This window comes from Temnothorax longispinosus, chromosome 11 (genome assembly GCF_030848805.1).
Source record: "Temnothorax longispinosus isolate EJ_2023e chromosome 11, Tlon_JGU_v1, whole genome shotgun sequence".
In the NCBI taxonomy this organism is placed as follows: domain Eukaryota; kingdom Metazoa; phylum Arthropoda; class Insecta; order Hymenoptera; family Formicidae; genus Temnothorax; species Temnothorax longispinosus.
This window is the reverse complement of record NC_092368.1, coordinates 5,178,084-5,201,264: the sequence shown is the minus strand read 5'-3', so window position 1 is coordinate 5,201,264 and position 23,181 is coordinate 5,178,084. Positions and strand designations below refer to the sequence as shown.

The 23,181-nt window shown below is 39.6% G+C and overlaps 3 protein-coding genes across 8 annotated transcripts; 1 reads left to right on the top strand and 2 right to left on the bottom strand.

The window, feature by feature from the left end:
- Positions 1–182: 182 nt before the first annotated feature.
- On the bottom strand, positions 183–9,152 carry LOC139822498 (ATP-binding cassette sub-family C member 5-like). 5 transcript variants are annotated; one of them, XM_071794267.1, is made up of 26 exons: positions 8,682–9,152; positions 8,277–8,530; positions 7,829–7,969; positions 7,579–7,728; positions 7,279–7,437; positions 7,064–7,211; positions 6,753–6,986; positions 6,500–6,673; positions 6,273–6,420; positions 5,942–6,090; positions 5,593–5,703; positions 4,931–5,041; positions 4,358–4,497; positions 3,827–4,288; positions 3,609–3,735; positions 3,344–3,489; positions 3,166–3,269; positions 2,908–3,095; positions 2,461–2,737; positions 2,219–2,372; positions 2,016–2,144; positions 1,655–1,931; positions 1,383–1,548; positions 1,121–1,304; positions 868–1,060; positions 183–750 (listed from the first exon to the last, which is right to left on the bottom strand). In XM_071794267.1, exons 3-26 carry the CDS (start codon positions 7,906–7,908, stop codon positions 496–498), a joined length of 4,266 nt encoding a protein of 1,421 aa, XP_071650368.1. In that variant the 5' UTR covers positions 7,909–7,969; positions 8,277–8,530; positions 8,682–9,152; the 3' UTR covers positions 183–495. The 5 variants fall into 5 exon arrangements, with proteins under 5 accessions (XP_071650368.1, XP_071650367.1, XP_071650369.1 ...); XM_071794266.1 differs by having other exon boundaries at positions 8,725–9,152; XM_071794268.1 differs by lacking the exon at positions 4,931–5,041 and having other exon boundaries at positions 8,725–9,140.
- Positions 9,153–9,508: 356 nt separating this feature from the next.
- Glo (heterogeneous nuclear ribonucleoprotein glorund) lies at positions 9,509–16,236 on the bottom strand. 2 transcript variants are annotated; one of them, XM_071794291.1, is made up of 9 exons: positions 16,049–16,236; positions 15,143–15,437; positions 14,510–14,653; positions 13,593–13,731; positions 11,895–12,160; positions 11,608–11,807; positions 11,405–11,524; positions 11,145–11,244; positions 9,509–10,842 (listed from the first exon to the last, which is right to left on the bottom strand). In XM_071794291.1, the coding sequence occupies exons 2-9, from the start codon at positions 15,399–15,401 to the stop codon at positions 10,751–10,753; spliced, it is 1,320 nt and encodes a 439-aa protein (XP_071650392.1). In that variant the 5' UTR covers positions 15,402–15,437; positions 16,049–16,236; the 3' UTR covers positions 9,509–10,750. The 2 variants fall into 2 exon arrangements, with proteins under 2 accessions (XP_071650392.1, XP_071650393.1); XM_071794292.1 differs by having other exon boundaries at positions 11,988–12,160; positions 16,049–16,235.
- Positions 16,237–17,238: 1,002 nt separating this feature from the next.
- On the top strand, positions 17,239–23,074 carry Mats (MOB kinase activator-like 1). Its single transcript, XM_071794301.1, has 5 exons — positions 17,239–17,640; positions 19,170–19,336; positions 19,420–19,647; positions 19,737–19,900; positions 20,080–23,074. Exons 1-5 carry the CDS (start codon positions 17,627–17,629, stop codon positions 20,158–20,160), a joined length of 654 nt encoding a protein of 217 aa, XP_071650402.1. The 5' UTR covers positions 17,239–17,626; the 3' UTR covers positions 20,161–23,074.
- The last annotated feature ends 107 nt before the right edge of the window (positions 23,075–23,181 follow it).

Genomic DNA, 23,181 nt, shown 5'->3' with positions numbered 1-23,181 from the left:
ATTCTTTCATTGTTGCTAAATCATAAGATGTTACCAGTAACATTTTGACGGCAAGAATGTTGTTTTTTTGAGATACAATTTATGTATAATTTCCAGTATACCTAAAAGTTATATAAAACTAGTATAATAAAGATTAAATTATTGTAATAAATTAATTACTTGAAGGATTAAATATGAAAAAATGGAGAAAATGGGAAGATTTTCTTGTCTTCTTTTTATATTTATACAGATACAGAGTACGAACTTGTAATAACATATAGTTTTAATCTTTAATTAATCTTTAATTAATCTTTAATTAATAATTTAGTAATTCATTAATAGAAAAGTATAACCATTCATTCAATTTACTCACTGTATTTTTGTGAAATATATATTTTTCTTTTTCTTTCACTTACTTATGTGACCTCCGAGAGTTAGTATAATTAGTTTTCATTTACTGATAAAACGCGACTAAAATGCATTGCGATCGCGATTCAGATCTCTGCGGAAATTATTTCACGCGTTTTTATCCGCGGCAGCCATCAGTTTCGAAAATTCAGAATCCGGACGAGAGAGAAGCTTCGCGGGTTCATCGAATTCGACAACCCTGCCCTCGCTCATGACGAGAATGCGATTACATGTGACGACCGTTTGCAATCGGTGAGCGATCGTAAGTACAGTACAATCGGCGAACTCGTTCTGCAGGGTGTTCTGCACCGTCGTTTCAGTTTCCGGATCAACAGCGGCAGTGGCTTCATCCAGAATCAGCACCTACAAAACGATAAATTTCAGTGTAATCATTAATATTTAATGTTAACATTCTAAAAAGAATCCAAAAATCAATTTTAAATACATGTAATATTGCAGAAATCACTCAAAGCGTGTTACCTTTGCACTATGTAATAAAGCTCTTGAAAGACAAAGAAGCTGTCTCTCGCCGACGCTCAAATTATTTCCACCAAATCCAACGGAAGCGTCGAGATTTCCCGGCATAACAGATACCTTTTCTTTCATCTGAGTCTTTTCAAGGGCGCTCCAAATATCGCGATCGGCGTGCTGTTGGAAGGGATCCAAATTAGATCTGAAAAAACGAATCGATTGAAAAAAGCAGTCAGCAAAAATTGTCAATTAAATTTATTACCTTATAGTGCCGCTGAATAAAATTGGATCCTGAGGAATAATCGACAATTTACTTCTCAATACATCCAACTCCAATTTCGAAATGTCGATACCGTCAATTTTAATAACACCCTCGCAAATTTCGACTAGTCGGAATAAAGCTACGACCAAGGAGCTTTTGCCCGATCCCGTGCGACCCACGATGCCTAAAATAATTCACAATTATATTTATCTCTCGCGTGAGAAAGTGCGACAAACGAGTTAGGGAAATATTCGGTCATTACCGATTTTCTCTCCGGCCTTTATGTTAAACGAGACGTCGATCAGTACAAGCGGTAGCTCCTCCCTATATCTCATTTGAACAGCTTTGAACTCTATTTTGCCATGAGAAGGCCAATCATCGGTTATTTTAAGAGCGACTGTCCTGCTTGCACCTTCCCTCTGCAAAGTCTGAATAAGAAGACAATGAGATAAGTTATAAGATTGAGATGTAGATATCAATCACACAATTAGCATTTATATATTTACGGAATTATCAATTAAGGAAATAAATTACCTTGAGGTAATAACTGATTCTCTCTACGCTTATAAAGCGCACCTCCGTCTCGGACATCAGTCTCACTGTATACTGGAAGACGCCAGTCATTTGCGTGGCATACGCCATAGCCAGACCGGCAAAGGCCGGCGAAATCTCATTTTTGAAAGATATCACGAGTAACGCGGTTATGCAGGACGAGGCAATTACCAAACTGTCCAGCCTCACCGCAGACCATCTCATCGCGGCTTGGCACAGATGCTGACATAAGTTATTCGTGTTGAATAACTCTTCAAACCTGTCGATGAGAAAAAATTTAATCGTCTTTCCTTGTTATTTTATGTTTCATTACCCCCGACGCAGTGTTTCACTGAATAATTACCTATATAAGAAATTCTTCTCCTTTTGAAACGCGTGAATTGTGCTCAAACCTTGGATAGAAGTTGTGACGAAACTCAAAACAGGAGACCGCGAGACACTCTCCATCCTCTTCAAATCCCTCATTCCTATTCTGCAGAGGTATGAGAAGAAACCGTTGATCATGTAAATTATACACGTAAATTATGCGATATTTAAGACACTTACCTAAACAGTTTACCAACAAAGAAGAACAATGTACCAAACAGAAGTAACGGTATCGAAAACCAGGGCAGTATACCGCAGATAAAGAAAATAGCAAAACTACAAGTAAAAATATTTTGCACCATATTTTCTATCGATATGGGTAAGTAATTGTCAACTGCAAATCAGAAAGTATCAATCAAATTAAATGATATGTATTAATTTGCAACAGTGCATGTGTTCAAAATCATTAAAAGATCACTCACTTTCGTCTATGTCTCGAGTGAAAACATTTTGTATTCTACCACTTGGAGTGGTTTCGAAGAAGCTCAACGGAGAACTAATGATTTTGCGAAAAAACGTGTTGTGCAATGTGGTCGAGGCCTTTATCGTGGCAAACATAATGACTAGGCCACGAATAAAACTTGTCAATAGTATACCGGCGATGCAGGTGCCGTATATATCTCGATAAAACGAGAAGTGAGGATTGGCGTTTATATTCTCCGAATATACAGTATCATTAGTTCCTGACACAGTCACGTTCTGAAAATTGAATGAAATAGATACGTGATTGATACGATATATCCAATATTAACTCGAAAAACTAAGCAGTAACAAATAGTATTATTAAAATACCTTATGATTGAAGAAAAGAAAAAGATATAGATGTTTTAAAATGTGTATTTTAAATATTAAATATATGAGTTACTTACGCCTCCGCCAGCTTTAATCCATACAGCGAGCCACCAAGTACTGAAAGCTGAACTGCCTACGTTCAAGAAAAATGTAAAAAATACAATAATAGCGATCAAGTAACCACCTGTGGCTTGCACGTATGTGTGATAAGTGTATGACTTGACAGATCCAGTCTCGGACTTTTCTGCTACTGTTAAAGCTGTTCCTAAATTTGAAAGAAGAAAATTATTAGAGGTCTCCAAATCAGAAGATATCATACAACTAAACGCGCCCACCTTTGTATAATTTCTCTTTTCCATAATTTTCCTTGTACGCAGATTCCGCTTTTCGCACTTCTGAATCGTCAATATTTCTCTGCATCACCCCCGTAGATTTAACACTGCGAAGAAGGGAAGGCCTACTGTACCGCTTTCGAACAATTCAAAAAATACGTACAATGTATATTAAACGTACGCTGACAAATGTTCTTCCGTTACAATTGTGCTGTTTTTCACCATCGAGGCGTATTCCCTATCGAGTCGCATCAGATCTTCGTGGGTTCCATGCTCTACGATCTTGCCCGCATTCATCATGTAGATTTCATCACAACGTTTTAAAAACTGCAACAAATATGTTCAGAATAATTTAAAATTCCAAATAAATTTCATTGTCAATTATAAAACACATTTATATATTAATAAAACGTCTTGGGATTAATTCCAATTATTTAAATACCCACCTGAATGTTATGTGTCACGAAAAGAACAGATTTGTTTCTTAGAGCTTCCAGGATCAATTTCTCAAATATATACGAGCCGACATACGCGTCAACCGCGCTCAAAGGATCGTCGAGAAAGTAAATGTCCCTGAAACGACAGATATAATTGCAATATTTATTTTAGCAAATTTACGATCGATGTACTTATTAAAAGAAAGACGGCAAAAGATTTTGCACACCGATTAGCATAATATGCTCGCGCGAGCGCGACCCTCTGCTTCTGTCCTCCGGACAGATTGACACCCCTCTCACCGATCTCGGTATCGTCTCCTCCCGGCAACATGTTCAAATCTTCCTTCAGGTTGCAAATTGTGATCGTGTGATAGTAACGTTTGGCATCGAACTCCTCGCCAAAGAGTATGTTCTCCTTGAAGGTGCCATTCACAATCCACGCCTGTTGGCTGACGTAGGCGCATGTGCCTTCTCTCAGGATGTTTCCCTTCGTCATCCTCAGCTGTCCCAAAGCTGCTAGCAGTAGACTAGACTTGCCGCTGCCTACGTGGCCGCAGATACCGACCAGTTTTCCTTTGGGTGCTCCGAAATGCACGTCGCTAAGAACTTCGACGTATTTAGCTTCCTGCGTCGGTTGATTCAGGTTTTCCAATTCAAGCGGATTGTCCGTGACCGGTGGCGATTTCTTCCTACGTGAAAAATGATTATCGTGACCTACTGGGAGGAATTGCGATAATTATTACGGAATAAATATTTACTTTTTTTTGCTGTCGGTTGATGCATCCGTTTGAAGCCTTATGCTGTCGCAAACGAAGGTGCCATTAGCAATGGCAACCGCTTGCGATCTCACAATCGGTTTCGTCGCTCGGCAACTGCCCTCGTCCAACAGCAATACGCCCTGTGCAAATATCGCTTCGTTAATCGGATTATCTATTCAATAGGTACTTAAAGAAACGCCATTATGTTAGAAGCACGTCAAAAGCAAACAAGCATAAATATGTAAAAACGTAACTGTAGAAAAATAAGATAAAGGTATGCAGTATGTACACAGCGATATTAGGACGAAATATTCGGATCCATTAATTTCTAAAACTAGCAATACAAATTTGTGTAGCGATATACTTGTTGTTTGAGTAAATCTTGGCACAATTGTTACACGATACAAGTACAAACAAAGCAATAGACAAACGTTTTGTTAGCAAAATAAAAGCCGATTAATTATTATTCAGTTATATCGAAAGATGAAAATGTTAATTGACCACAATGTTACGATACAACACGTATGGTGCAGTCGACTGTGCATTCCTATAGATATAAACAAGAATAAACACCTTTATTCTGCCATAAGTTATCTTTACTGCAGCGATATTAATTAAGGCCACTTGTAAAAACATGAAAGAGGTACGAATTTGAGCATTGAGCACCGATACGAAGGGAAACACCTGAAAAGTGTAGAATTAGAACGATCATGTTAGTACAATTTGTACTACGCGTAAGCGTGGGAACGTCATGCCCCCAACTCGATATTTACAGCTGGCAATTCGAGTATTCGGTATACCAAAAGAATCGTTAACAACAGCTGTTTAAATGTAATAGGATGCTTTACAAGGCATGCAGTGTTTGCCCATCACAATTATTCTCATTTTAGAAAGCTTGTGCTTTTTACATTAAAACGACATTGACCTCATGTACGTATTATTATAGGAATAGTGCTCGTGCTGTCTTTCTTCCAATTTCTTTTGGTGAAAATTACTCTATTATAATTTTGTTACAATGATCGAGAGTATCATTTGATCAACTTGGCTAAAATTCAACAATTTTTTATTAAAGTTATTCATTTTTTTAAATATAATCTTAATAAAAATTGTATAAAAATAAATAACAATTCACACAAAATAAACTTGTTGAACACGAGAACTGGCTTCCTAATAATAGGTACGGATATCCGACCCATTAAGCTGTACATGAAATCACTCAAAAAAACACTGGAGACCTTGAATCTTCTAAGAGCTATGAGGGCGCTCATAAAATATCGCGTGGTATCCTTAAGTGACGTGAGTGCCAGTCTAAGCAAATTTCCAAATAACGTGGTCATTGGGAAAGCCTGTAATGTAATCCATCGATTGTGTAAAGCCAGAAAAGAATTATCTTGTAACGAGAAATGCAAATATTCGTGAAAACGGATTTGATCAAAGGGAAAACTTTATCGTTTTATCAAACTGCTTAGTGCTTACCTATTAGATGTTATTCGATTTCTCCTGATATACATAAAATTAGGATATTTATAAAAATATTGTACATCTTGAAAATCAGGAATTGTATTGATAAATTGTATTATATACCTGCGCGGCCGTTAATCCACTGCCCGAGGCAATGTGTGCTAGAAACGTGATGATCGCGGATATTACAGGTATAGCAGGCGTTAGAGAAATGCTAAGACTTTGAAAATAAGCAGTCTTATGAAGCCATCGTTCCTCCTTCTTGCGTATGGCTGTAAAAACATAAAATCACTTATGTTTCATAAATACATATATCTTTCTAATAAAAAAAAATATATATATATATTGAAATAAAAATAATGATAATTCTATCATCAACAACATTGCTTTCAATCATTTCTATTCTTGTTATTTATACGAGATAGTTTTTAATTTTTTATTCTATTATTCTCACCGAGAAGTTTCTGGCCAAAATAGTTCTCCCAGGAATACATTTTAATCAACTTTATGCATTCCAAGATCTCACTCATGAGTCGCACTCGAGCGTCCGTAATATTTACCGACTTCGAGCGAAAGTAGCCAGTCGCGCGAGAGATGAAGTACTAAAATACAGATATTGGCTGTTGATCGAAATATGTGTGTGAAATATGTGAAAATACACGTCTATAACAAACCACTTACCTGACATGGATAAAACGAGAGAAAAGCTATCATTCCTACCAGAGCGATGGGATTGAATAACCACAATACATAAATTATACCGCAACTTATAACTATAGGTCCGCTGATAATCATCGGCCCATAAATGATCACATCAAAGAGCCTTTGACTGTCGTTGCAAAATAAATTGATTACCTAAAAGTAGAAATCACATATCGTATCGAGAGCACTTTTATTGTGTTTAAAAATTTATAAAACAAGTTGAGCAACTTACTTCTCCCGTACTTTTATTGCCAAGACTATTCAGCCTCATAATCTTCTTATATAATAGAGCTGTACAAGCCGACTTCAATCGTAATCCAGTCTTGTAATTCATATTCCACGTCCAGGTGAAGAAGAAAGCTCGCAGAGAATCGCATACCGTCAATAGAAAAACCCATTTAATGCCATCCCAAAAGTTCTCTTCTGGAGACTCCACGTGCTCCAATATTTTCCTCATTATTATCGTCTAAATATATAAAAGAACATTGTATTATAACAGAGGCATTTAGTAACAATTTGTTGTTAACATAAGGATGATCTTACGGGACTGATAAATCCAAAAATAAGAGAACAAGTTAATAAAAAGCATGATACGCAAACTCGTGTGCGTACAAATCTCCACGCAACCATAGAAAAAGATGCTGCATTAGGACCGTTTTGACTTAGCTCCTGTTGCCAAAGTACGTCAAGTCTAAAAAAAAATTCTTATTTATACTGTAACCATGTTCACAGGAGACACGCTAATGTATTAAGTTTACCTGAGTGCATTGTATTCGCAGGTATCATATACTGAAATATCCGGTAAATCATTTATCGTAAGACCTTTCTTGTACGCTTTCCATAAGTACGGTGTCATCCAAGTTATATATACATACGAAAATAACCCAGCATTATCTGCTGGTGAATTTTCTTTCTTTCTGCAAAACGTATTTTCATCACTAAAATATTCTTACATCGTTACACTTGATATATATTTTATAAAAGTACATTTTATTAAAATATATATCATTTTGAATTATCACGAAAGATTATTTCGAGACTTTGATTACGATACATACTGGTTCTGGTATCGTACTGGTATCAAATTGCTCAAAGCATTATTGTACTTTTTCATTCCAGACCTCGGCATGTATTCTCTAACTTGTCTCGCTGTGCTACCACTTGCCTTTGGTAGGAGAGATTGCTGTTGCCTATCTGGCTCCGAAGATCTAACGGAAGATTGAAAGGAATTGTTATATCTTCCTTAATTCGAGTAGTGTTTTTCTCTCAAGGAACACGAAAAATAACTCGTGTGGAACAACTTCGTACCTTTCATTATGTTCATGCTGTGTGTTACTTTCAGTCCGCTTGTCATTACTGTCATTGTTGCCTTCTGCGGTTTGGCCCATCTTCACGGGATATTCTTCAACGTGCTCACTTCCACAAATGCATCAATGATACTCGAAGAACCTGAAATTTGTATTTCACACATCACAATTACACATCTCGAGGAACAAGGGAGATAAAGATCTGTAATCGTCGCGCGAGGCGTGCCGCGATAAAACGAAATTGTGTAGAGATTATACACATTCGGTACATATCTCGGGAATACTGAAGCGCAAACAAAGCTTCTTCGACACAATTGCGAAATGCGTGACACGACTGAAAACAACATTCCAATACCGGCATACGATTCCTACATATTTTCATCGACACGTAACATATGTAAATAAATAACATCCGGCACAGTTCTCTCTGTTATGCCGTTTTTACTCACCTCATCAACACTTTATAGTATAGGCGAGATACGCTCGTTTGCATCGACAAGTAATCGCCGGCTACATCGGCACGATACTGATAAGAGCGAGAGCTTAATCGGTTTAATCTCTCGACATCATTAATGAGGTGTGTATTTTTTGAATTTCCGTCCACGCGCTCAGCTGAGGCGAAGGGAGAGGGAGCACACGCTGGCGTGCTGTGCACATGGCACGCACACTGACGCACCTTCTCGTATCGGATGGCTTTTGATACCTGTTAACAGCAATGATAACATTTAACGGCGGCATTCGGCATACTGATATCGTCGCGTAAAGGTCAAATTTGAGTATTATTAGCGCGTGAAAATACGCCTTTCCCGTCTTTGGAAATCAACGCGACCAACACGGCGGGTGCTCGTTTGTACCTTGTTTACAGCATCGAAAATGAAAATCACCGAAATCCCTTACCAGTCGACCACCGAAATCCCTTTCGGTCGACAATATTTGGATCCGAATCGAGGTCAATGTACTCGAGCGTGCTCGAGCGTACTCGCGAGAACTTTGCGCGCAGGCAGACTGGCGGGACTGGCCTTCTATCGAAGCAGCCGCCCGCTTTTGTCTTCCGGAAAAGCGTGGGCGAACAACGTCATATCTGCAATCTAACTTCGTCTTCTGACAAATTAGTTTTCCTCCTGGGACTTCCGTTTACAAGCACGATAAACTCTGCGTGCATTGTTTACTTAATGAAGCTGGACGTGATGAAGCGTCTGTATGCGAGCGACGTGTCAACCGTGGTCGCGGCTATATACGCGGTGTCCGAAAAGATCGTTGTCACAGCTGATCACAGCCTTCGAGTGTCTTGTCAAATGATAAAACATTTTGTAACATTTCTACGAAACTAGACTTGAATATAGGTCGAACAAACTTCGACACCTGTTGACGTTGAATTTCGCCTACATAAAAATACTACAAAAATAGTCTACACAAGATTTTGGAGAGTAAATGAATGCTTGAATAAATGAAATTGTGCACTTCTACTAAAGTAGATGGATAAATGAATGAATCTTTAAAGGTGAGTCCTTTTCATGATCAATCCCGTATCCAGAATATATCCTCGGACGTGCGAATATTAAATAAAAAATCTCAAACGAAATGCTGCGAATTCTTAGACAGACGAAGCTTTGGATGAATGTGGGACATTGACTGGATTTTCAAATGGTTTCAATGATAGATTTTCCTCTAAGTCTTAATCTACGTGATCTTGGACGAGAATTTTATTCTAATTGTAAGAATATATTACATAGGCCAAGAATGTGTAACAATACAAATATAAACAAGTTAGATTTATTTAGTCAGCGTAATTCTGCTTAAACGTTCTGCTGAACGTTCAATTTAAATGACAAGTCTAACTTATTTACGTTCGTATTGTTCGTATAATCTAAGGGATTACGTACAATTTTACGTATTTTCCTCTCGTTGTGTTTTACTTCTTTTTTTTTTATTCAAACATCTCGGAGAATATAAACCGAAACTAAAAGGCTTATGCGTTAAGATATACACAACATTGACACTTGCCAGTTGGCATCTCCTTATGCGGTTCGCAACACCTACACAACGAAAATTATAATTCCTTACTCGAAGGTTACACAATACGTCATATAGTACATTATCGCGTTAGGATGAAAAATGAGCTCTCTGACTTAGGTTCCTTCGATACACACGAGACAATACGATGAATTTGTTGAGGTGCGATCGCGAGCTACTATAGTCAGTCCGTGTATATTACAATCGTATATTTCGCGCTTTACAGCTCGTCGCTACGTCTCAACGTATATTGACAATCATCTTTATGTCTAAGCTCGCATCAAAGCCATTACGACATATAACATGTTTATGTATCTTATAAAATTATAACTCTAATTATTTGATATTAGATCAGAAGATATGTACGTCGTCATGGAAAACAAGAGGTACCTTTTTCACATTTAATTTAATAGTATCTGAATAAAAAAGTAACACCTTCCCTGATATATTCCCCAAGAAACTCGCTTTGGATCTCATCTCGACGACGTACGATTGTCTCTGTTGACATTGCGCTCAGTTTGAAAGAAAAGAAAAAAAAAACAGATATACGTTATCGAAGATAAAGGGGGAAATTATCGTTTTTCCACCTTTAAGTTCACTAGTGAAAATTAAATTACATCATCTATGTAACTTATCCCTGTGTATGTTATCCTATCCCTATCCTATGTTTAAAATTACAATATCCCATACAAGTTATAAAAAGAAAGAATAAGCAAGTACTTACACACTACCGATTTGGCTTACGATTAATATTTAATATATAATTAAAGACTACGCAAAGAAAAAAAAAGAAAAAAAATGGACTATTCATATTGCATCAGCGTAACTTAGTGTCTTTTCACCACTGATCACTTTGATTTTGAACGAATATATAAATCGTCGTTTAGCGTTAGAAACGCATTGCCCGATCTCAAAAACTATTGTAGTTATTGCCGCCCAACTGCGAGTTGAAACCTCTGTTGTTTGGCGAGTATGCTGGCCTGAAGTTGTTGGTACCTAAGCCTGCGTACAAAGAAACCTATATATGCATGTATACATAAACATGTTAAAAAAATGTGCGATGTTGTATCAATATGACGTGATAAATGCGAATTGTTGAACACTTTTCTGCGATTAGCGTAATTTAGTTGTATTAAATCAGAGTTGTTTCGGAATATTTTAATATAAGGAAAATTATATACGAACCATTTACAATCATAAGAGATTATTCCAACATTTAATATATTTTCAAATTAATTTAGAGAATTACACGTTTTATCTTCCGTTATGCGTTTTCAGTTTTCGATATGATCCAGCAATGTTACCTCCACAGAAATTGCCGATACCGCTTAGTGACATGCTACTCGACCCGCCGGTTGAGTTCATGAACAGTTCGATATATCTGTGCGACATGTGGCTTTTATCCTGCAATAAGACGAACAAGTTAAAATCAAATTATCTTACGCTGTATACGAATTACCGTATGATACACAGTCTTTTCATGGGTGGAAATCGTTCCATATAAATGGTTTTTAAACTAAAAGTTGACTTCGATTTAAAAAATAATTAAACAGGAGACACAAACCTTGCACATTGCTTTTAAAGCTTCTTCGTGAGTCGCGAATTCCACGTCAGCTTCTCCCGATGGACGACCGCCATTCTCAAGAATAATGCGGACGTTCACCGGCTCGATTGGTCTGAAGAACTGTAAAATAAAAATGTTACGGATAAAAATTGGGAAAGGGTCTTTCAAAAATGTTGTTTTTATCGTTTGGTTGTAAGAATTACATCAGCTATGTCTTGTTCCGTCGCCTTGAACGGCAGTCCTCGCATATGGATACTGTACACGCCGGAGTTACCGCCCCAGGAGTCATTATTGCCGCCTCTGTAATTGCCGCCCTTCATATCCATGCTGCCGCGCATTCCCATATTGCCGCCGCGAGATCCGTAGTTGTTCCCGCTTCCTCCCCATGGGCCGTTATCGAAGTCTAAAGTAGATTACAAAGTTCACGATAAAACCGGAAACAGATTACGAGATTTGAAATGAAGTAAATGGTAGACATGTAAATACATACGTAATGAATTAGTACGTGAATTGTATAATAAGTCTCTATTACGGTATTCTCCTGCACGAGAGTCTTCGTACTTCGATAGATGAAAGGAATCACCTCTATTTCTGGATCCTCGACCATTGTTGCTAAAGCGATTCATCCCACCGAAACGATCACCTCGAGTGTACGGCGCGGGCCTCTGATTGAAGCCACCCATGGGACCGCCGCGCATTTTGGGCCCGATACTAGCGCGTACCTCGGATAAACTGCTTCGGAAGATCTCGATATATCTGTTAACGATTGAAGATACACGCGTTAGAGAGGATCTGCAGAGCGACACGTTAGCAAATAAATATCGTCATCGTCATTATCATTACTCTCACCATACAAATGCCACCAAATTGAAAACTCGACAAGACTTAACGATACGGACTTAATTCGAGAGATCAACAAGGTGAGAGACGAGAAAAAAACAAAAACAGTGATACACGGAGACTCTATATAGAAATGGAAAAGGTGGAAAGAGGAGCCATTCCTGCAGTAGCCAGAGATTAATTATTTACGATCTGACGTTTACATTAGAAAGAAAAATAAATAAATAAAAGAGGAAACTTGTAAATTGTCAGTTTGGCATTGAAGTTGAGTTTACAAATGTGACAGAACAACTGTGTTCATACTAAACCTCCGCATTCTTTTATTAAACCTGCGAAGAGAGACCCTCCCACGACGAAATCGCTTCCCGACGTACCCACGCCACATGTACCCCACACAAGCCCATGCGACGCCGACGATCTTCGGGCAAGCCACGCTCACAATTGCACCTTTTTTGCAGGTGAACATTTCTATTGACGTGAAAATCGTGGAAACTCGTAGATTATCGATTGATCACGCGCTAACATAAAAAAATTTTCTAATGTAATAAAGTAAAATAGTTTGATCTCAAAGTTTAACGTTCATCTGCAAAAAATGCAATTATGCGCGTAGCATAGACGTGCCGTATTGGATCGATGATTACTATCTCTTTTTCTCTCTCTCTCTCTCTCTCTTTCTGTCTGTAGTGCCCACCGAGCTTTGGATTGCCCTACCCACCTCCCATGGGATTTGGTGATGATGGTAAGGGGCTATCTCCCGCCCCCCGGCACCCACCCACGGATATAAGTAGTTCCACAGGTCCACAGTACTTTCGCTTACGATTATCTGGTTGTAATTGTGTTTTGAGAGAGGCAGTTTCTTTATATCAGATAAGAAAAAAGTTCTCAAGAGGCGACCCTCTTTCACAACCAAAAAGGGAAAAAAAAAGTTCATTTGTTTGTCATAAAGTCTGCAATTCATCGAGGAACCATCTCGACACGGTGAGGGTCAGGAGTTTCTCAAACTAGTTTACGTCGTGAACTCTTAAAACGTGCGAACACACACATGTGTATATATATATATATATATATATATATATATATATATATACACATATATATATATGTATATATATACGCTGAGTAGCTCAATAACGATACAAATGTAACGGTTTCTCCATTTTTATATTCGCGCGGAAAATCTCCTCTTCAAGGAATGATAAAGAAGCTGCATCCGTATCGTAGAATTCGTTCCCACTATTTACTAAACGAAATGTATATACCTACATGTACTACGATCAATAATATAAATGATATGGAAAAGTCATAAGAGTATACCCGAACCCAGAGCTATACCATCTCAGTGCCCCACCTGTGTCCTATCTTTTCCTTGTGTTTCTGCAGAGCGCGCTCCGCAACATCTTTGTTAACAAATTGAACGTAAGCCTCCCCAGTACTGCGGCCCGTGTAGTCTGTCGGTAGTGAAATCCCGTTCGGCAAAATCTCCAACCCTGACCCACACATAATCAAACATCGATATTGTAACTTATAGGAAAACCCATTAGGAAAAAGAAGTTATGGTCAAGCTTATTAAAAACCCTTACAAAAAAAGCAAGATTTTTTCTTTAAACTCTAATATCGCGCATACAAGTGCGCATTTTATTTTTCTTTCTTCCTTCTTTCTCTTCGTGATTCTCCTTATATGAATTAGGATATTAAAATTGCCACGCCGAAAACCAAAGTTAAGAATTAAGCTTGATCACCGAGTCGCGCAGTGAAAATACTTTTGTCTCGTTTGTACAAATCATAAAATCATAAATCAACGGCGCGCTCGTATGGCACAACTCAGATCTTAGCGGGATCTTAAATCTTAACTGAGGCTAATCGTCGATATCAGGATACAGAGACGTCGCTTTAGATGGTATTTAATTTCTGCTACTCGACACTCTCGTTATTTTGTTACTTTTAGTAGCCAATTGTAGAATAAGCACGTAACATTAGGGAGCAATTGTTGCAGCTTGCTGGGATTTGCTGATGCGAGATAGTAATTTTAGTCTGCTATAAAGCCATCGAAAGTATTCCGTCGCTGCGTTCCTGAGATAATTGTCAAATTTCGTCTATTTACTTTCGTCTTATGAAAAAGGGAGTATAAAAATAGAAAGAAAGTTACGTATTTGAAAAAGATGAACAGGTGTCTGCTTTCCAAGGATTAAATAAAATCTCAATGACACTTGGGTATCAATTAAGAAGCATTGATACTGGATACTTTGATTGTCGCGTGTCAAGTACCTGAGAAGAATTGCGCAATTTCCTCTTTCGAACAACCAAAAGGCAGGCCGCGCAATCTCACGCAACCGTCGTCCATCGCGTTCTCCAAATTAAGACCGCTCCTCTTCACGACCCATTCCATCTCGCCGCGTTTTGCTTTAAAAACTATAAAACAGTAACAATACATAAATTATTATAAAAGATTTAGTGTGACACAGATAATATAACATATACGTAACACGAGAAAAAAAAGATAACTTTCCTATTTATCATATACTACGTTTATGCGAGCGTTACTTCTGTAGTAACTTACGATAATTCACTCGTTTACGCGGAGTAAATTATCGTAAGTTACTACAAAATCCCGTTTACACGAAGGAATGATCGTAAAGTTACTAAAGAAGTAACGCTCGCGTAAACGTAGTAATGTAATAGTATACTTATTTAATATCTAAGTTAATTTAATATACTTCTACAAATATATTTCTATAATATATTTCTACAGATATATTCGTAGATTAAAAATATATAAATAAAAAACTTAGTATCTCAGTATCTCAGGAACATTCATAAACAGATAAACAAGTCATAAAGAACCATAAAAGAAATTCTAAATACGTTAAGAAAATTAATTTTAAATATAAATAAATCAACCTTCAATATAGCGATGGCCCATATGATCCCTATCTCTTTTGCATGCCTTCTCGATATCTTCCGGAGTATCCATTTCCACATAGGCTTCCCCACTGGGGCGTCCCTCACGAGACGTAGTCATATGAACTCCATTCTTGCCATTCGAGATTGAACAGTCGCCGAAGAACTTCATGATCTCGTCCACGGTGGTGGACCACGGCAGCCCGCGCACCTTAACAACGTATCCTTCCTCCTCGTGATCCCCACTGCCGCTCGACATGGTTCTAATCTAATATGATCTCGCTCCGAACAATGCCTGTAAACACAAAGATGAGATAGTTCGCTTGGTTTAACGTTGACGACATCAATTGTGCGACAAAGACAAGACTCGAGCATATCGAGTTATCGAGTACCAGCAATTTCGCGGCGGTCGAGCTTCCGAAACATCAAGATATAACGTAATAAGGTTTACGTCGACATTTTGGGAGCTGCGCCCGTGCAAGAAACATACACCGATCGTAAACAAAAATAATAAAAAGGAAGAAAAAGACGAAAACTGGGATACCGCGAGAATTTCCCGGATTTCCGTTGACTTCGAATCGCTTTCGGATACTGAGTATCGATAGGGAGAAATGAGACAAGGTTAAACGAGAAAATATTGACAGAGGAACGAGACAAGGTTCGGTCGTCCCGTCAGCCGGACTCGACTGCGCTCGCACATTCGCTTTTAACTCAAAAGCAAAATCACGTAGGAGAATTAACGAGGTGGAGAAGATAAAATCACATTGCGCGTAGACGCAAGAAACAAATGCGTAGAGAATCTACGGTGTCTCGCGGGGAAAACTACCTGGATGGGGAAACGCCGTTTGCGAGAAACGCGATCGAAGACGGATTCGCGATGCCGGAATCCAACTTTGCTCAACTTACCGCCGCGAAGGCGTCGAAACACCGTCCTCGTAGAACCCAAGGTCGATTGTAGCGATCAATTAGAAAAACGGAACACCCACAGCCCGCAGTATTGTCCTCGGAATCGGTTTCTACGACGAACCGAGGACCAACACCACCGATGAACCGAAGAATTCGTGAACGCAAAATGGCGCGCGATGGCGGCGCGTTTGATGATTTCGATATACGAGCAACGCAAGCCGCGTTTCCATAGGATTTTCAAGACTGCGCGCGCCCTCTTCGGAAGCGCGAAGACGGAGCAGCATTGGGCGCGTTCAGCAGACCAAGCCGCTCAGTAGCAGTCGAACGTGATTGGCTCTTACTTTTAGAACCAACCAATCAATGCAGAGTGTTGATAAGACGAACTCAACAATTGTGTCTGCTGAACGCGGCCATTAGTGAATTTAAAGTCATATAATATGCTTTAATTTCCTTTTTCTATTGTGCAATATCTGTGGAAAGAAGATTAAATAAATCTTTCATTGGAAGGAGATATTCGTCTTATTTTCTCTTTTATTCTTACATTCTCCTTATATATCCTTTCTCTCTGATGTATTATGGCTATACGGTCAACGTGACGCTACAAATTCTTTGGAGCGTTCTTTTCTTCTTCTCCTTTCTTCATTGGAAGAAATAAGAAGAACGCTTAAAAGCATTTGTAGCGTCACGTTGACCGTAGCCTATGTAAGAAACCATTTGATCATGCATATATGGCCGCGGTCCATTTGACGCTACAAATGCCTCGAAACGTTCTTCTTCTCCGTCTTTCTTCATTGAAAGAAAGGAGAAAAAGAATGCTTCGGAGCATTTGTAGCGCAAGTGGACCGCAGCCTATCTCTGTATTTTTAATGTGCTGTCAGCTATTGTAATGCAGTTTATCCGCATATAATTTTAATTTACATCTATCTACATAAATTTATGATCTACCTATATAAATCTATGATTTATTTATATAAATCTACAGTCTATTTATATAAATCGACGGTCTATCTATATAAATCTACGATCTTTTTATATAAATCTATAATTATATTATCTATTCGTATTATAGTTTGGTGAATTTCTAACGTGCGACGTGCGACTCGCCGTCGTAGTAGTCAATGGATTTTCTGCCACGTCGCCGTGACTCTTGCCGGATCGGCGCTCCCGCACCGTCTCGCTGAGTCTCGCAGGCTGAAGGAGAAACAGAGAAGGAGAGAAGGAGCGCGAGAGAAACCGGACGACTTATTAGCGGAGTAGTGGACGGACGACGACGCAGCGGGCGGTCTGGGTTGCGCGACGGCGACTCGGTCTTTCCCGGCACGCACAGCAACGTTTACGGGACGGGGAAGAGCGGGTAGAACCGCGAGGAGGCGATCGCGCGCGCGAGTGCGGCGGCCGGCCGACTGACACGTTCTCGTCGTCGTGATAATCCCACGGTTCGTCGTCTCGTTACACGCGTCCAGTAAGTCCAGTTGAGCGAGGACGCAGGCAGCGGACAACGCGACCGAGCGGAACGGGCGAGAGCGGGCCCAACGAGCGGAGCGACCCAGCTATATACAGCTACGACGAGCCGTCACGATGAGTTTCCTATTGTGAGTTGCTCCTCTCTTCGCCTCCGCGACTTTCTCCACCTCCGTCCAGTCGAGTCGAATTGAATCGCCGCCCTCGTCCGATCGATACATCTTTGCAGGAAGTACGAGGACGCGACGAGGCCGACGAGGTCCCTCCCTTGTCCGTCTCCTCCGGTGACAGCTGACGACTTGTTTTTTTTTTCCTTTTAGGATCCGCGAATCTTTGTTTCTCGTTCCACTCCGGGACGTTCTCCTTTCTTCTCTCTCTCTTTCTTTCTTTCTCTCTTTTTTTCTATATCTAATCTAAAAATCGAATTTATCGGTTCTCCACGACGACGAGCTCGACGAGGGTGAGTCGATGCCGTCCGCCGGTGGATCGATCGAGGGTAAAAATAGCACGCCTATCGCGCGCGCGGGCGGCTCTTCCCTTTGCGCGTCTTCCCGCGGGACCCACCATGTTCCAAGTTCCACGACCGTGGTCAGGATTATCGCTCGACGCGGCGCGTAATCTATGAATCATCGGTCTCGGTGGCCGCGCCTTGTGGTCTCCTCGTCGTCATCGAGAGTCCCCGCTCGACGCCGACGCTCTCGATGTCCGCTTTGACATCCGCGATAAATAACGGGCAGCCGCCGCTTTCTGCGTGCGCGCGATCACGATCAGCTGAGCGTCACAACTCGCGGCCGAGCGCGATTTCTCTCTTCTTCTTCGTCTTCTTCTTTTTTTTCCTTCCAGCTGCGCTGTCCTTCACGTTTTTCGCGTCTGCAACGAAAAGTATATTTAGGCTTTTCCGTGGGGAGAAGAGAGGCGATCGAGGAGAGAAAGCGTAAAGAGATGTAGCTAAACGGAGAAAGAGAAAGGGAGATGATGTTTGCTCTTTTGCTCACTTGCTTCTTGTTGCTCATTACGCAGCAAGTGTAGGCGTGTTTTTGGAGGAGAAAGAAGAGAGGGTTGAATTTTTGCTGAATGTAGGAGAATATCATATCCAACAGAAAGTTTAATACAAAATCACTTTTATGCATTTCTGCGTGTGAGAAAACGGATATACAAATACATATATAAGTATATTTTAGACTTTCAGACTTTGTTTAAATATTTCAGGGAGTGTAAAAGGGCATAGTTAAATGGAGAATTTATTTTTTGTTTGTTTGTTGAAAAAATGCAATTCCTGGTAAATTAGAAGATAAAATTATTGAAACAAAATTTTTGGTAAATGAAGTAATAGGAGTAAACTTGGAATCACGTATTATACACATCTCTAATTTTTAATTAAATTTCTTGATACTTGCCATTTTTAATCTTATCAATAACAGGAATATAAGTCGGCAGTTAATCGAGTTATCTGTAGCGATAAACGACCTACATTTATACGATATCTTTTTGTCTCGTTTCGTACTTCAGATTCCAAAGTAAAGATACATAATTAATTATAGTATCATATAGTGAATATCGATCTACAGTATTAGAGAAATAACTTCAAATCTCCTAGTAGCAAATAGAAATCACAAATAATGCTCTTCTGATATTTGTCCTTTTATCTTTTCTCTCTCAGTGGGAGCAGGTCTTCGAAGACCTTTAAACCAAAGAAAAATATCCCGGAGGGCACTCATCAGTACGACCTGATGAAACATGCCGCTGCTACGCTAGGCTCCGGTAATTTGCGACTGGCCGTTATGCTTCCTGAAGGAGAGGATCTGAACGAGTGGGTCGCCGTTAACAGTAAGTCGAAACGCCCGTTTACCGTTCTCATTGTGTACCTCGCATCGACCAGATCTAAACGTCATTCTGTCTCTTCTCCCTAGCCGTTGATTTTTTCAATCAAATCAACATGCTGTACGGCACCATCACAGAATTCTGCACGGAGGAGAGTTGTCCCATCATGTCGGCCGGACCGAAGTACGAATATCACTGGGCCGACGGCCACACAGTGAAAAAGCCTATCAAATGCTCGGCACCCAAATACATAGACTACTTAATGACCTGGGTGCAAGATCAATTGGACGACGAGACTCTATTTCCATCCAAAATCGGTAATTGTATTATTTTCTTTACGCTTTCTCTTTCTCTCTCGCCAATTATCCCCGAGCCGAAAACTAATTCTCGATTATTCTCTTTGCAGGAGTTCCTTTCCCTAAAAATTTCTTGTCTATCGCGAAGACTATCCTGAAGCGGTTATTCAGAGTGTACGCTCACATCTACCATCAACACTTTAGCGAAGTCGTGCAGCTCGGCGAGGAGGCGCACTTAAACACGTCGTTCAAGCATTTCATATTCTTCGTTCAGGTATATAATCATAGTCTCATTTAAAAAAGATTAAGAGGATAAATCGATAACAAGAGTAATGATAACATTTTTTCAGGTGATATGATAATGCATATAGCTGTAATACCTTATTATTTGAGTTTATTTCTGATATCTAATGTTTATTTCTGCTATCTAATGCTACTGATCTCGCATTATAGGAATTTAATTTGATCGAGAGAAGAGAATTGGCGCCTCTGCAAGAGCTAATAGAGAAACTGACGGCGAAAGACGCGCGATGAGTCCGTCTACCATCTACGAGCCACTCGTCCTCTCGAAACTTTTCCAAAGAATCTCTCAACCACGCTGTCTTCGCTAACCCACACATACAATTGCATTATTTAAACTGATCTATTAATCGCTAACCCCACGATCTGCCTCCGTCTCGAAGAATTGGCGGCGAAAACACGCTGCCGTTCCGGAAACAAGTGACTGATAACACCAGCAAATGCCTAGGGTGTTCGCTCTAAAGCCTCATTCTTCTCCGACGGCGAATGGATGTATTCTGTATACTCACCGCATACATATACACATACACAACACAAACAAAAAGAGAGAGATAGAAAACTACTATCGAGTGGATAAGGATAACGAGACGATAGTTCTAAGACGGCGTGTTCGACTTTGTGACTCAGTCTTTTCTCCGAACGTTCCCCAAACACGTTTCAATCGTAATTTATTGCATTTTATCAATTGCACACCGCTGATACGCGAAGGAGAGACAGCCGGCAGCGCGATTTTCAGTACAAAGTGTCGGCGCATCTCGAGAAGAGGGTGTTTCGAAAATGGTAAATAGACGCGTCTCTTTTTCGCAAGCGAACAAGACCACTCGTAATGCTCGCGGGTTCTGCAATTTTGTTATTATTATCCGCCGCTCTATTACCGGATGTAAAAATACTGTCGCTATTATGTGAATGTAGAAATTACTGATCGTTTCGTACGGCTATGTACGAATGCAACGGCATATCGTGAACTTCGTACGGTTACTTTTACGTTTAGGGATAGTTTTGTAAACGATTATTTCCTATCATTTCTACGGGTTAGCATCCCGTATCCGTATTTTTTTTTTAAATCGAAAAACTGCACATTGTTGGTAATAACATATTATATACAGTGCCGTTAAAAAAAAGGGAAGAAAAGTTAACGCGCGCAACACGCTATCGCATTACTACTGTAACGACTACCTTAAGAGATATCGTCCTGTTAAGCGCTTATAGACTTATTTATACGACTAGGGTTTTTGTACGCGTTTTGTCCCCGTAGAAAGTGATATTTCCCGCTTCAGACGCTTTTCAAATGCCGGTAGTCAGGCGGTCTACGTCGTCTTACTGCAATTCCCCGTATAATTCTCGACAATTTTCCGTTTCCGATTTCTAGAAATTACCGTCACGACAACGTTATCGGCAAAAAAAAAAAAAGATATCACGGTGTTTCCGCAAACGCCAATTGATGTAACACAATATCTTACTAGCTCTTATTTATCTTCGTCTACGTCACCGTCTAATTGATTTTATGCTGCATTAATGAACAAAGGATTTCTATCGAGCCAACACTCTAATCGTCCACAAAAGCTCCAATCCGCAACGTCCGACTTCGAGTGCTTTTTTTAGTTGGTACTTAAAGATAATACTTGTACAACTCTCGGGCTAACTGCGCGTCGCGAATTGCACAAGTAACATAATAATTGGTCGCCGACTATTATTGCCACTTAAATAAGATAACTCGATTCGTCACGAACGTGTATCGACGTAATTTCGTCGTTTCTTTCGGCAAGCTGCGCGTATACGATAACGATAAATCTTTAGGAAAACTCCGAAGTGCTGAGAAAAAGTCATAAAAATGGAAACATATTTTTTTCATTGCAGTAGACGTTAAGAGTTCGATCGCGTGAACCTTGTATATGTATACGTATATACATATTGCATATATATATATATATATTGACGTATTTTATTATAACGACACAAAATAGTGATTAATGACAGCGAAGTAAGGTGATAGCGCCGAGGGACGAAGGCGGCGCGTATACACGCTGAACATGTAGACGTAAATGATAATGATAGTAATGGTAATATTATATTCGGTACTTAAGGAAAGGCGATAAGAAGCGGAGAGAGCGAGAGCAAAAAATACTCGCCTGCGTTCTTCGGAGACGGTAACAATAGTGCCCGTTCGCGATGGACGATAGTCGCCTACTAGAAGACTACTTCATTCATTCTCGATAACCGGTTACAAATGGCTATTTTTTGGTCTTGTACGAATATATCAGCGATGTCTCGACGCTAATCCGCAACTGCTATCCATTCGTGATGTTTATAGACGCTTACCTTAGCGATGATCTCCCCCGATCAGAAAAAAAACGCGTTTTTTCTCTTGAGCGACTTTCCGCGGCGCGAGTGCCTCAAACGCGACTGTCCGACACGGTCGTGCGAATTATCTGCGAACAACACGTTTCGAAATTATCGTAAAATAAATATTACACACGGAAGAATAGCGAAAGATCGAAAAAAAAAAAAAAAACGACGCCGGAAGAGCCGAACTGACGAGGGATATATTTCTCGAGTATTCACAAATTCTGTAACTTTTATAGATCTCTATTAGATATAAATAAAGTAAGTTTTCGAGGACATTTTCAAGCTCTTAGCTGAACGTCTCGAGAAAGAAAGACGGCTGTCTGCAAGATTGTTCCGAATCTTCGGCTCTTTTAGCGTCAAAATTACACGCACTAAGTAATCGTAATCTGCTAAGATTAGAAAGGATGAAAATTAACGCAAGGTTTGTAGAAACTGATTTGACGTTGATAATCTGATCAGTCGAGTTGTGAACACGAAGCGATAACTCGATCGCGTAAAGGGACCATTTTTACGCTAGAAATCCTCTTGAGATCATTTCTTTACGCGTCGGGGAAGACGATCGTGTTGAGATGAGGTTGTATTCTTTTCGTTCGGAACGGCCTTTCGCGGGGAGTTCTCAACGACCAACTGTCCGCTCGTCTGATAGTAACGCTAGTGATATATGTGCAATGTAAATAATATTTTTCATGATTAAACGGGAAACCCTCGCGTCCTAATCACGGCGCATGGGCCGCGTCTAAAATGTTTATAGTCCTGAATATAATCTTGTAATCTTTCTGTAATAAATATCGTTCCGATTGTATCCGCTTACTTTTTTCTTCTTATCATCAATAGTATGAATTACAGATATTTGAACTTGTTACGAAATTAATTCCTTTTTATAATTATTTGTCAAAATTTTTCGACCAA